The following is a 12428-nucleotide window of genomic DNA, read 5'->3' as shown; positions in this document are numbered from 1 at the left end:
AACTTTGCAAATCAGTTTATATAACTCTTATAAATATTAGACAATGATACAGTATTTAATTTATATAATCTATTTGAAAACATTTAATATTTCTCGAACATTTCGTTACGGTACGGGAAGTTCAAGCAATTTGCCTTAAGACACGATGCCATCTCGTACACCATTAGTTTTCCTTTATATTGCTTTTACTCAAGTAAAAGGTTCTTCGGTCAGAATTCTTGGCTTCGTTATTCTCAGGATAAGTTCAGATTTTTTAAAATACGTAATAAATTTGTAATTTTTAATTACTTCATATAGATGTTAGCCGATAAGTCTAAGAAACTATAATATCAGTTCATACCAAGAACGACGTGTTTTAAGACCTGACATTTTATTAAAATTATTAAATCCGTGTAATAAGAAGAATGCAACAAAATTTTTCAACCCAGATTTACCAAATGTCTTCCTATTGAACATCGCGTTCTTTTTTTAATGCTGATAATACTTCTCCATTTATATAATGTTCATTTGCATATTATATGCAAATCATTGTTCCTCATTCTTGAAATACCATTCAATTGTAAAAATTTAACATTATTTAATTAATTTTAACTTCTAACACACATTAAGCGTTTTCAAATTCCTTTTTTGTACAGTTTCATGTGATTTTAATTATCTATTATTTTTATCTAATGGATATTAAAAATACTAACAAAACAAGGATGAACCAACATGAGATAGACTTTCAGCTCGAAGGATTCAGATGGATGCTTGGACAACATAAAAGAATTTTGTCCGAAAATTTATAGTGCCAAACAATTCTTTGTTTGCTAAAAAGATAATCAAATATTATCTGAATGATTTTGCAAGTATTGTTTATTAAATATAAATAAAGTTATAAAATTTTATAAACTATGATATAAAAATACGTTTATATAAAAATATGTTTGTACTTACGTTTACAATTACTTTATGAACTGATTATGTAAGAAGTCATAAAAGTACTAAATTAAATAATAAATATAAAATAAATAATAAGAACAAGACTTTGATCTATAAGCTTAAAATTTTCGTATAAATAAAATAAGGGCATTCAATAAGCAAGTAGAGGGGTAATATACTATTAAATAAATCAGTTCAGATATATATATATATATATATATATATATATATATATATAATAACCTTTGTTTCTATTTTATAAAACGTATGTATAAACTACAACATGCCATAACAGTTAATGACGAAAACTCGCCAACAAACTTAGGGACCGTGATCGTGCTAGTCTCGATAATATCAATTAAAGAAAAATAAGGTTTGGTAAAATCCTAGAGAAAACAAAAACTTTGCTAAAGGCGCAACGAAACATAATGAACACTCGACGAAAGACTATGAGACAAAACAAGGAATTCGTACCAGTAGGGATTTCTAATAATAAAAATTTTCATGCTTGTTCGAAACTCAAACACAATATCAATTTTAAACTTAGCTAACAACATATTACGTAATCTAGAGACTACATTTTTGGTATTTTCTCCATGAGACCATTATTATATATTTTTTAGTTTGTCTTTAAAATATTCCGTTATTGATATTTTAACTCTTTAATTTTCTTAAATTAGTAGACTAACTATATTTTATGATCCTATTCCTCGTCTTCCGAATGCTCTTTTTCTTTGGTAACAGCTGGTTCGCATTCTGTTTCACCTCGGGTTTGATCATCTCTTCCATATTGCTCGTGTAGTTCTTCCAATCTACAACATAGTTCTTTGCTCCTGTGAGATGTCTTAGTTACTTTGTTCACAAGCTGTTTACATTGCTCTTCCATTTTTCTTAGTCTTTCATCACGTGCTAATAGTTTCTCTGCAGCGGTTTGTTCTGGTCTCGTAGTAGTCGGATTTGTTTGAGAATTAGATGCTACAGGTTGATTCAATAAACTAACATTAAAACTCGACGATGTAGATGGTTCTGAACACGCATCAACTTTATCGTCTTTGCATGTGTTCAATTTGTCTAAATTCTGAGATTTTTCATCATTATCAATATTAGAGATTTTATTAAAAGATCCAGAACTTGAACACGATTGCGCTTCAAGTTCAAGTGTGCTATCTGCTCCTTCTTTATCTGGATTGTCAACGACTGTCACATTATTTGAGCCATCTCCAATTTGCGTTGTGTTAAAATCAGATTTACAACTGTTTTCTTTGTTAATATGAATATCAGTCTCGTCTTCTACTTCCACGCCGTCTATTTCATTAATGTCATTACCAGAGAGTTCTTCTATTTCAATCGAATTTATTACATTCACAATTTCGTCTTCTACTACATCATTATTGTGACTCAGTACGTGCTCATCTTCTTCTACAATATCATTCGAACTACCTACATGTTCAACATCATTATCTAAATTATCAGTACAATCATTAGCTAAATTTTTAGTCTCGCAATCGCTTTCATCACTGCGTTCGTCACTATATCCGCTCTCAGCGGATCCGCAACCATCAGCCAGATCCAATTTTTTTCTGAAAATCAGATTTTTGGTTATTGTATTTTTAAGCTACTTATATTAAATATAGGTTAGTTTTGCAATGCTGCGACGAATTAATATTGTGAGCTGAAAAAAGAATATAAAATTGTAAACTGCGAATAAAACAATTCATCTAACTTAAGTTCGATTGTCACAGTTAAAATGTTGTTTTACTTCAAATCCCTAACAAAAAGAATTGCAAATAAATGTTTTCCGATATAGCGGAATACTATTGAGTCTATAGTAATACTAAATAGATCTCTCTAAACAAAGTTATTTCAAAAAATATATTGGGTAAAATGAAAAGATTAAACTATGCAAAAATTTATCTGATGTAGCATGAACTGTAATTTAATATACGAGGTCTGTTCAAAAAGTACCCGGAATTTTCGTTTTTTCAAAAAAATATTTATTTATTCGTCTACATTAATGTGGTCCCCTTCAAAGTAGTCCCCCCCAGATATAATACACTTATGCCAGCGTTTTTTCCAATTTTTGAAGCACCCTTGATATTCACTTTTTGATATGTCCTTGAGCACTCTCAGCGATTTTCTTCAATCGAGGAAAACCGCCGTCCTTTCATGGGTCTCTTCAACTTTGGGAATAGGAAAAAGTCACACGGAGCCATATCTGGTGAATTTTTGCACTTTGCAACACTTTATTTCATTTTTTACGCAAAATTTAATACAAATTCTTTGACTTTTCAATTCTTCCATTGTAAAAATCGCCGAGCTCAGAAAAACACGTCGAACCTTAGCGACTACCACAGACAAAGTAAACAGTGAATATAGCTGAAAATTTCATCATACTTTAGGGGCATGTATACCAACACAATAAAAAAAAAATTTGACAATCAGACACTCCAGACCCGCGAAATTTAATTATTAGTAATTCCGGGTACTTTTTGAACACACCTCGTATACAAATTTATGTGCTGTGATCTATTTTTATTATCTTGGCTTCTTACATACCTACGAAAATAATTACATGCAGTTAAAAGCATGCAAGGCATCAGTTAATTTCTCATAATCATGAGAATTAGTATTTGGTATATATATATAATATATATATATATATATATATATATATATATATATTAAACCTTTTTATGAACAAACTTCTAATTTTTTATACCTGCTGGCGAATTCTGATCTAAGACGCTTCCATTCAACTTCACTCTCACAATTTTTCTCTTTTGCTTGCTGCCACTTTTCTCTGCATAATTGTAGTTCTTGCTTAAGTTCATTTAACATTTTGCGTTTTTGTTGAAGTTCGTATCTATAAATATCATAAAAAAAAGTTTTAGAAAAAGAAAATGTTGCTTATTTCAATGCCCCAATATTCTGAAAAAATGAAGTTTTAAATGTTGTCAAATGTCTAGCATTTGAAAATAAAACAGTGGTCAAATGTATTTCATATATCCACTATTATTACACAAAACTACTACTAATTTAAAATATTATTTGAATATTTAAGCATAAAATTTTATGTAAGTATTTTATATGCACAAAAATGATTGTACTTCTATTGCGTTATATAATGGTGAAAATGTATCAGTCTCACTATTCAATTTTGTATATTATTTAAAGCTTTTAAATTATTTGAAAAAAAATATAAAGATTTTTTTAAAATCATTCATATTTTTAAAAAAAATCAACGTTTCAAAATTTTAAATTTTTTTAAAGCGTCGGTTGATCCGTACTGTCAAAAATTCCAAATTTTGATTCATAAAGTTCAAAGTTAAAGTACGAATCCCAATGAAATGAAAACAAAATTTGTACTTATTATTAAAATCTCTATAAAATATCTGATAATTTGATGTACATATTATTATGTCTAATTATCATTACATACATTGTATGTCTAAAAATCATTTTTGGCTCCCAAAAGGCACTTTATTAATAAAAAATCCAAATTTTATCTCAAAAACCGCTGGACCTGGTGCTTTCTCAAAAATATTTTACAAAGCGTCAATACAAATAAAATGTTTTTTGAATCATCAATTTTGTTTTTTGCCATTTTTTGCTCTTGCCAAAACCTAATCAGCACGATTTCCCATCAATATAAATCACATATTTTTTGAATAATTCAAATCGGTCAATTCATGCTCTCAAGAGATTTTGTATCCGCACATACGCACACATTATACACGAACATAGATATACACACACATACAATTTTTCTAAGGTATGCCAACATATTTGTGACGTAAAACGCTCAAAACGTAAAGTGCAAAAATATTCAATTCACTATAATTTACCCTACGGGAAGTTGATAATGAATTAAAATAATGAAGTAAAATAAATTTAAATTTGTTCAAAAGTCTCCTTGAATTTATAAGAAGTTCAATAATAACTGTTAGCGTAATTACCTCAATATTTGCTCATGACTGTGCAGAGTTTTGTAAGATTTTTGCATTCGTCCAGCCAAACACCATGTTTGTGAGAGTTCGGATGAAACATTTCCTAATCGCCTTTGTTGAGAACCGAAACGAGCTTCTAAATGGCTATTCAACTGTTTTAGGCGTGCCAATTCTCTTTGCAAAGCCTTTTTCTCTATTATTAGATCCTGAAACAATTAAAAAAGAATTCAAAAATCAGCATCAGATTAGCAGAGCCTTTTTCTCTATTATTAGATCCTAAAACAATTAAAAAAAAATTAAAAAATCAGATGGTTAGAAAGAGAAATAAATTGCAAAAACACGTTTGCGATCCACTATTTATTCAGAATAAAAAGACTTTTCAGAATAAAAAAGTGCATTTGAACACAAATAAATATGAATTTAAATATAATTTGTTGAGTCAATAAATTACCTTCAATCTAATGTAAGTTTTGCTAACGCTGAGCACTAATCTAGGGCCAGTTGGAGTTTGAATAGACTTATAGCAAGCACTGCCCCTATTCTTTGGAACCATTCCATCATTTTGTTCAACTTCTGGAACGTCCTGAGTCTTCGGACATTCACTTTGGTGACTAAGTAATTCTCTTAGAACTCTCCATACAGTTTGGAGTTTTGAAACTATCTCTTCAGCTGAATTTACTGTAAAATTAAAATCTAATATTGATCTATATAAACACTTGAATTGAATAAATATTAAATAATTTTGCAAGTATTTTAAATTAAAATATCAATTATTTCATTTACACACACCAAAGTTTTAAAAACGCAGTAATTTTTGAGAAAAATATTATATCCAAATATATTAAATGATCATAGTGATTTGTTTCCCCACCTGTCAATGTATCAGATTCAGATGATTCTGAAGACATATCAGTATTGTCACCAGCGCAACTCTCATCATCATTTGCAGGTAAATTCTCGGTATTAGATTGTGACACTTCAGAATCGCTACAGGATTCAGTTCGATTTTCCGTACTTTTTTGTACTTGGTTTATCTATATTATTAAAAAATAGCATCTTTAACTAATATGAATTGAATTCAAAATATAATAGATAGACTTGAAAATAACATTGAATTCATATTACTTGAAATATATATTGTAAATTGTAAAGGAATTCAATAAACTTTTATGCAGAAAACTTGGCATTAAATTCAATATATTCACTAAAATAATGTTTTACAATTATTAAATTAATTACACCGAATCTAAACTAGAATGTGGAATAGAACATTTACGATAATGTACTGAAATAATTTCTATAAGCTATTTTTTATAGTAATCAGAACTGTTAGAAATCAATGTGTTGTGGTGTTATTTGATATGTTTTACAATCGGAAACCCATTGATCTTACATTATCTATTAGTATAACATTTAAAATTTTTTGCAGTAATGGAAACATGCTATGATCTATATTTTCAGTAAAATTGAATATTACTACTGCCAGAAGAGGTTGGCGAAACGCGAATTTGAACCAGCGACTTTGTGATTACAATGCCGGGCGCTTACTAATGCTTTGATATGTTCTAATTATGTTATAAACAAATACTATTTAATAAACTATTGATAAATATAATAAATTAATAATTATGATTATTACATATAATTCGTGGTATGAATATAAATGTAATTATTATCAAAAAATACGAACCAAATCGAGAAGTGTGCGCGGCATCGCGCTCATCTCTTCCGTTTCGTTCACAGCCATATCTCTGAGCAAGTCATGGTTTTGCTCAAGTAAAACAGCAAGTTGATCGATGTCCATTGCATCTTTTTTGCTAGCTCCTAATAATGTTTGTGAAAAAAGCTGAAAAAATATGTAATATGTAGTTTAATTCAAAGAAGATGATAATCATGATTAAAAGTTTTGCAGAAAATGCCTTATGTAAATCACTTAGTAGGATAGTGTACCTGTGACTAAATATGGGCACTTAATCTTTTGTATACAATTCGCACTATAATGTGCGATGATGAATAATGGCAAAATTACGCCTACATTTAAAAGCGCACACAGTTTTTGTTGTCAGAATAAAAAATAGAATTCTCTGGTAATTTTTTTCAACCAGAGCAATGATCTCAAACTGTTTATATTTTTTCTTTGTTTCATTCTGAAATACCTTTGAAATATTCTAAACATCTTGAAATTTGAGAATATATTTGGTTTTCCTCGAAAATTTTAATTTATAAAGCAAGTGGTCACTTATTTAAACGCATCATAAATATACTCGTTGATATACCAAAATTTACCACTTTTCTATGACTAGTATACTAGTTAATCACATTTAACTGGTTATTCAAAAAATTTGCTTTTATGAAAACTGTCCTTATAATATACAAAAATATATAGTCATTTTTGACTTCCCATAGGGTAAGTTATAGTAATTGCAGAAAAATCAACAATGAAAATTTTTGCATATCTTTACGTTTCAAAGTTTTCTAAACATTTTAGCATACTTTAGAAAAATGAATGTATGTGTGCGTGTCATATGCGAATGCGGATACAATTTTTCGTAGACGATTTTAAGAACACGGATCAACCAATTTGAATGTGTCAAAATATATTTTTACTAAAGCAGGTCTAGCGGTTTCGGAATACAACAAAAATAATGCTATTTGGAAGCCAAAAAATATCATAAAAAATTATCAGATATTTATCACATAAAATTATCAGATATTTTATAAAGATTTGAATATTAAGTACAAATTTAGTTTGCATTTCAATAATTTCCGTACCAAGATTTATAATGTTAACCGTTAGACAACGGCGCTCACGCGCTTCGATATTTTATCTCTAAAACGGCTAGCTATGCAGCGCGATTGCTTTGATAATACATTCAAATTTTCAAATAATTTTGAAATATTTAAAAAAAAAAACAAATTTTCCCAAAAAGGCCAGCTTTTTCAAAAATTTCAAAATTCTCAAAAATCAAATTTTATCAAAGTTTTCAAAAAATTGTAAAGCTTTCGAAAATGTTAAAGTATGGAGTTCCAGCAAGTTGCCTTAAGGCACGATGCCATGCACCACTAGTTTAATATTTAATATTCCACACTACACAACCATTAATCTTTCGAAAAGATCTAGAACTCAGACGCTCTTGACGGCCAATAGCAACTTTGGATTTGCATTCAAAATGATTTATTTTTTACGCTAAGATTTAAAAGATAAATATCAATGAAAATCATGAATAAATATATAAATTATTTAACAAAATCTACAATGAATCGTTAACTTTGACCGTGGTGTACTACGCGGAGTCGACTGTCAACCAGTCTTACAACTTGAATGACCTATTTATTTCATGGTCGAGCCGTTTTCGAGCAGCCGTCAAGTCGTTAGCTGGTTGAGAAAAGTCTGACCTAAAATCCTAGAAAATCGACGATTGTGACGTCGCCAAAGATAAATTATTCGACCCAGTGATTCGAAATTAATTCGCTTTTAAGTCGAATTTTGGACTATGTGCGTAACAAAGAACTACACTGAATAAATATACTATATTAGTTTCCTAAAACCATATAAAGCGTTCTCTGTACCATACAAACATGCTTAGACCATTATTCATTTGTCCCTACTCCCTCATATCACAGATATATGTATATACGTTGTTTTATAGGGAAGACTGATTTCATAAGACATGTAGTATGAATTCCTTCAAAATACCTTATTTATCACTGACAATTCTTGTTGATAATGTCTTGCTTCTGCTTTGGATGATTCAAGTTGACTTCCTAAGTCTGTTAGTGTTGATTCCTTTTCTGCCAATTCCTTAGTTAAATCTTCGACTTTCTTAGTCAATTCTAATGACCTACAACATAAAAAAAACGTACAATGTTATTTTAGATTCATGTGCAATAAAGTATTACTCATCGATATGAAACTAATTTGTGTAATAAAAAACGAGAGCACAATAAAACCTCCATCCATTAAACAGAAAGTTTCGCATCTATTCATTATCTAACACAGATGGCAGAGAGAATAATTCAATATAAGATATACTTTTGAACAACATGACTAATCATAAATTACTTTTGAAAATGCAAAATCACAACTTTAAGAAATATTTTGAAACTATAGCAATGAAGTTTGGCATTAGTAAATAATGGAAAATCTCCATAAAACGTAGTGCTACCAAATAAACAAAAATTATCATTACATAATTCGAATTGAACTATTTATTATTAATTTAAAATAACGAATTTTAATAAAAAATCTTTAAACATCATGGCGGTGAGTAAAACAATTGAAAAACAGTGAACTTGACAATGCATTCTAAATTGTTAAACCAACACAAAAATTAATGAATTATACATTTCAGCAAGCACTCTGTTTATTGTATTTTCTCATATAATTGTTATTAATATTTATTAATAATTGACTTTAATTAATTTAATATTTTTTATAACAAAAAATTGTGCCCTTAATTTACCTAAAAATTATATCCTTAAATTACCTATAACTTTTTTTTCTTGTAACCATGATAATTATGTTCCTTTCCAATTAAATCAAAATTTCAACTAGTGGGGCGCATGGCATCGTGCCTTAAGGCAAATTGCTGGAACTTCCCGTACGAAAAATTATTTTTTTTTAAAAAGATTAACATTTTTGAAAAAAAATTACTCTGAAAAAATATATTTTTGAGAAACTATAAATTTTTGACGAAAACTTACTTTTTGTTGAAAAATTTATTTTGAAATATTTTGGAAATTTTGAACTTTTTTTCAAAGCAATCGTACTGCTTTAAATGCATAGTGACTAAATATCGAAGCGCGTAAGCGCCGCGTCGTCGTCTAACGGATAAACACTGGTACGAAACCCATAGGAATGTTAACACATCTTATACTTATTGTTAAAATAAAATCTCTATAAAACATCTGATAATTTGATATGCATATGTCTAATGATTATTGTTGACCGCCAAATGGTATTTTTTTTAATTTTTTTTACTAGATCTCCGAAACCGCTAGACCTATCTTCATGAAAATTTGATAAGTGTTCATCTTGTTCACACAAGTAAAATGTTTTTTGAATTATTCAAATCGGACGCTCCGTTCTCTTAAAAACTGAGTTACCGTTTTTGGCACTTTTTGCCCTAGAACGGCTAAAGCTGTCTCCGCCAAAAACTAATCAGCACGAATCCTTATCAATACGAATCCAATGTTTTTTGAATTATTCAATTCGCTTCATCCGTGTTCCCGAAATCGTCGATGAAAATTTGTATCCGAACACACATACATTCACGCACACACACACACACATACACACACACATACATCAATTTTCTCTAAGGTACGCATATTCAGAAACCTTTGAAATGTAAAGATATATAAAAATTTTCATTTTCGAATTTTTTGCGATTACTATAACTTACCCTATGGAAAGTTAATTATAAATAAATCAATTTATCATCTCCAGAACATTAACAATCGTCATTTCATTTCAAATTCAATTTCAAAAAAAAAAAATAGTTGCCAAATTTACACAAAACTGACTAGCTGTAAGTGGAATTCTGTCTTAAGGCAATTAAGGCATCGTGCCTTAAGGCAAATTGCTGGAACTTCCTGTACCAAAAATTATTATTTTTTTAAAAACGATTAACATTTTTGAAAAAAAAATTACTTTGAAAAAATAAGATTTTTGAGAAACTATAAATTGGACAAAAAATTACTTTTTTTTGAAAAAAAAATTTTTTAAAAAAAAATTTTTTTTTTAATTTTTTTTTTTTTTGAAAAAAATTTTTTTCTTTATTTTGACATATTGTAGAAGATCTGAACTTTTTTTCAAAGCAATCGTACTGCTTTAACTGCATAGGGACAAAATATAAAGCGCGTAAGCGCCGCGTCGCTGTCTAACGCATAAGCATTGGTACGGAACCCATAGGAATGTTAACAAAATGTATACTTATTGTTAAAATCTCTATAAAATATCTGATAATTTGATGTGCATATGTCTAATGATCATTTTTGACCGCCAAATGGCTCATTTTTTTACTTTTTCCTCCATATCTCCGAAACCGCTAGACCTACCATCATGAAAATTTTATCGATTCTTCATCTTGTCAATACAAGTGACATGTTTTTTGAATTATTCAAATCGAACGCTCCGTTCTCTTAAAAACTGAGTTACCGTTTTCGGCACTTTTTGCCCCGTATCTTCGGAACGGCTAGACCTGCCTTCTCCAAAAACTAATCAGCACGTCTCCTTATCAATACGAATTGAATGTTTTTTGAATTATTCAAATCGGTTGATCCGTGTTCCCGAAATCGTCGACGAAAATTTGTATCCGCACATACATACACACACGTACATACATACATACATACATACATACATACATACACACACACACACACACACACACACATACATCCATTTTTTCTAAGGTATGCCAAAATATTCAGAAACCTCTGAAACGTAAAGATATATAAAAATTTTCATTTTTGATTTTTTTGCGATTACTATAACTTACCCTACGGGAAGTTAAAAAAGTGCTCCCGCATAGTCACAGTCTAAACGCATTTGCAAATAATTCTGTGCGACATTTTCACTTTTACTGTGCTTAGCTTGGCGGCATTTTCACATTTTTCAATAGTTTCTCACAAAATTGGAAAATTGCTCCTACATAAACAGTCTAAACGCACTTGCGTAAACATTTGTACCAGAGTGGCGCTTAGACTGTGCTTAGCCTGGGTGATTTTTTGAATTTTTAATCCAAAATTATAAAAAAAATTTTTTGAAAAAAAATTAGAAACAAAATTTTTTTTTTCCAAAATCAATTATTTTGTTGAAACAAGCAGAAATTCTTTGAATCATTTGAATCGGACGCTTAGTTCTCTCAAAAACTGCAATTTTTTTAACATTTAGCTCTGTATCTCCGAAACCGCTGGGCCTACCTTTGCCAAAAACTAATCAGCACATCTCCCTATCAATAGGAATCGAATGTTTTTCAAACCATTCAAATCGGTTGATACGTTCTCTCAAAAACTCGCTTTCTATTTTCTGCACTCTTTGCTCCATATCTCCGTAACGGCTGGACCTGCCTTTGCCAAAAACTAATCAGCACATCTCCCTATCAATAGGAATCGAATGTTTTTCAAACCATTCAAATCGGTTGATCCGTGCTCCCGAAAACGTGGACGAAAAAACGCGGACATACAAAACACACACACACACACACACACACACACACACATCCATTTTTTCTGAGGTATGCCAAAATGTTCAGAAACCTTCAAAACGTCGAGAAATGTAAAAATTTTCGATTTCGATTTTTGGACGATTACAATAACTTACCCTACGGGAAGTTAAAAATAAAATTGAATTCAATCAATAAGTACGCTAACAAACAAAGTTGGTTTGTTAGCGTATTTATTGATTGAATTCCATTGCGTGTTTGCTCAAAAATAATTAATTTTCTTATACCTTACTGTCTGGTCTTCCAGCAGAACTTTATATTCAGCCATTTTAGTATCGAATTTTATTTCTTTATATGCAAATACTTTTGAGCGTTTTTCATACAGTATTTT

The 12428-nt window shown here is 29.7% G+C and overlaps 1 protein-coding gene across 1 annotated transcript; it reads right to left on the bottom strand.

The window, feature by feature from the left end:
- Positions 1 to 1252: 1252 nt before the first annotated feature.
- Positions 1253 to 12422, bottom strand: LOC113378591. The gene is made up of 8 exons (XM_026619134.1): positions 12325 to 12422; positions 8566 to 8710; positions 6559 to 6714; positions 5740 to 5902; positions 5320 to 5546; positions 4878 to 5074; positions 3641 to 3784; positions 1253 to 2501 (listed from the first exon to the last, which is right to left on the bottom strand). The coding sequence occupies exons 1-8, from the start codon at positions 12363 to 12365 to the stop codon at positions 1625 to 1627; spliced, it is 1950 nt and encodes a 649-aa protein (XP_026474919.1). The 5' UTR covers positions 12366 to 12422; the 3' UTR covers positions 1253 to 1624.
- Positions 12423 to 12428: the final 6 nt, after the last annotated feature.

This window comes from Ctenocephalides felis, unplaced genomic scaffold (genome assembly GCF_003426905.1).
Source record: "Ctenocephalides felis isolate EL2017-DRISC unplaced genomic scaffold, ASM342690v1 CF-g0.4_SCAFFOLD_01886, whole genome shotgun sequence".
NCBI lineage: Eukaryota > Metazoa > Arthropoda > Insecta > Siphonaptera > Pulicidae > Ctenocephalides > Ctenocephalides felis.
This window is presented reverse-complemented; position numbering and strand designations above follow the sequence as displayed.

Bases quoted from the DNA above. Each gene is read 5' to 3' on its own strand.
- LOC113378591 (XM_026619134.1), bottom strand. From the start codon at position 12,365: ATGGCTGAATATAAAGTTCTGCTGGAAGACCAGACAGTAAG. The intron at 5,903-6,558 runs GTTCGTATTTTT...TTAATAATATAG, and splicing joins CGCGCACACTTCTCGATTTG to ATAAACCAAGTACAAAAAAG. The intron at 5,075-5,319 runs GTAATTTATTGA...TAATTGTTTCAG, and splicing joins AAACTTACATTAGATTGAAG to GATCTAATAATAGAGAAAAA.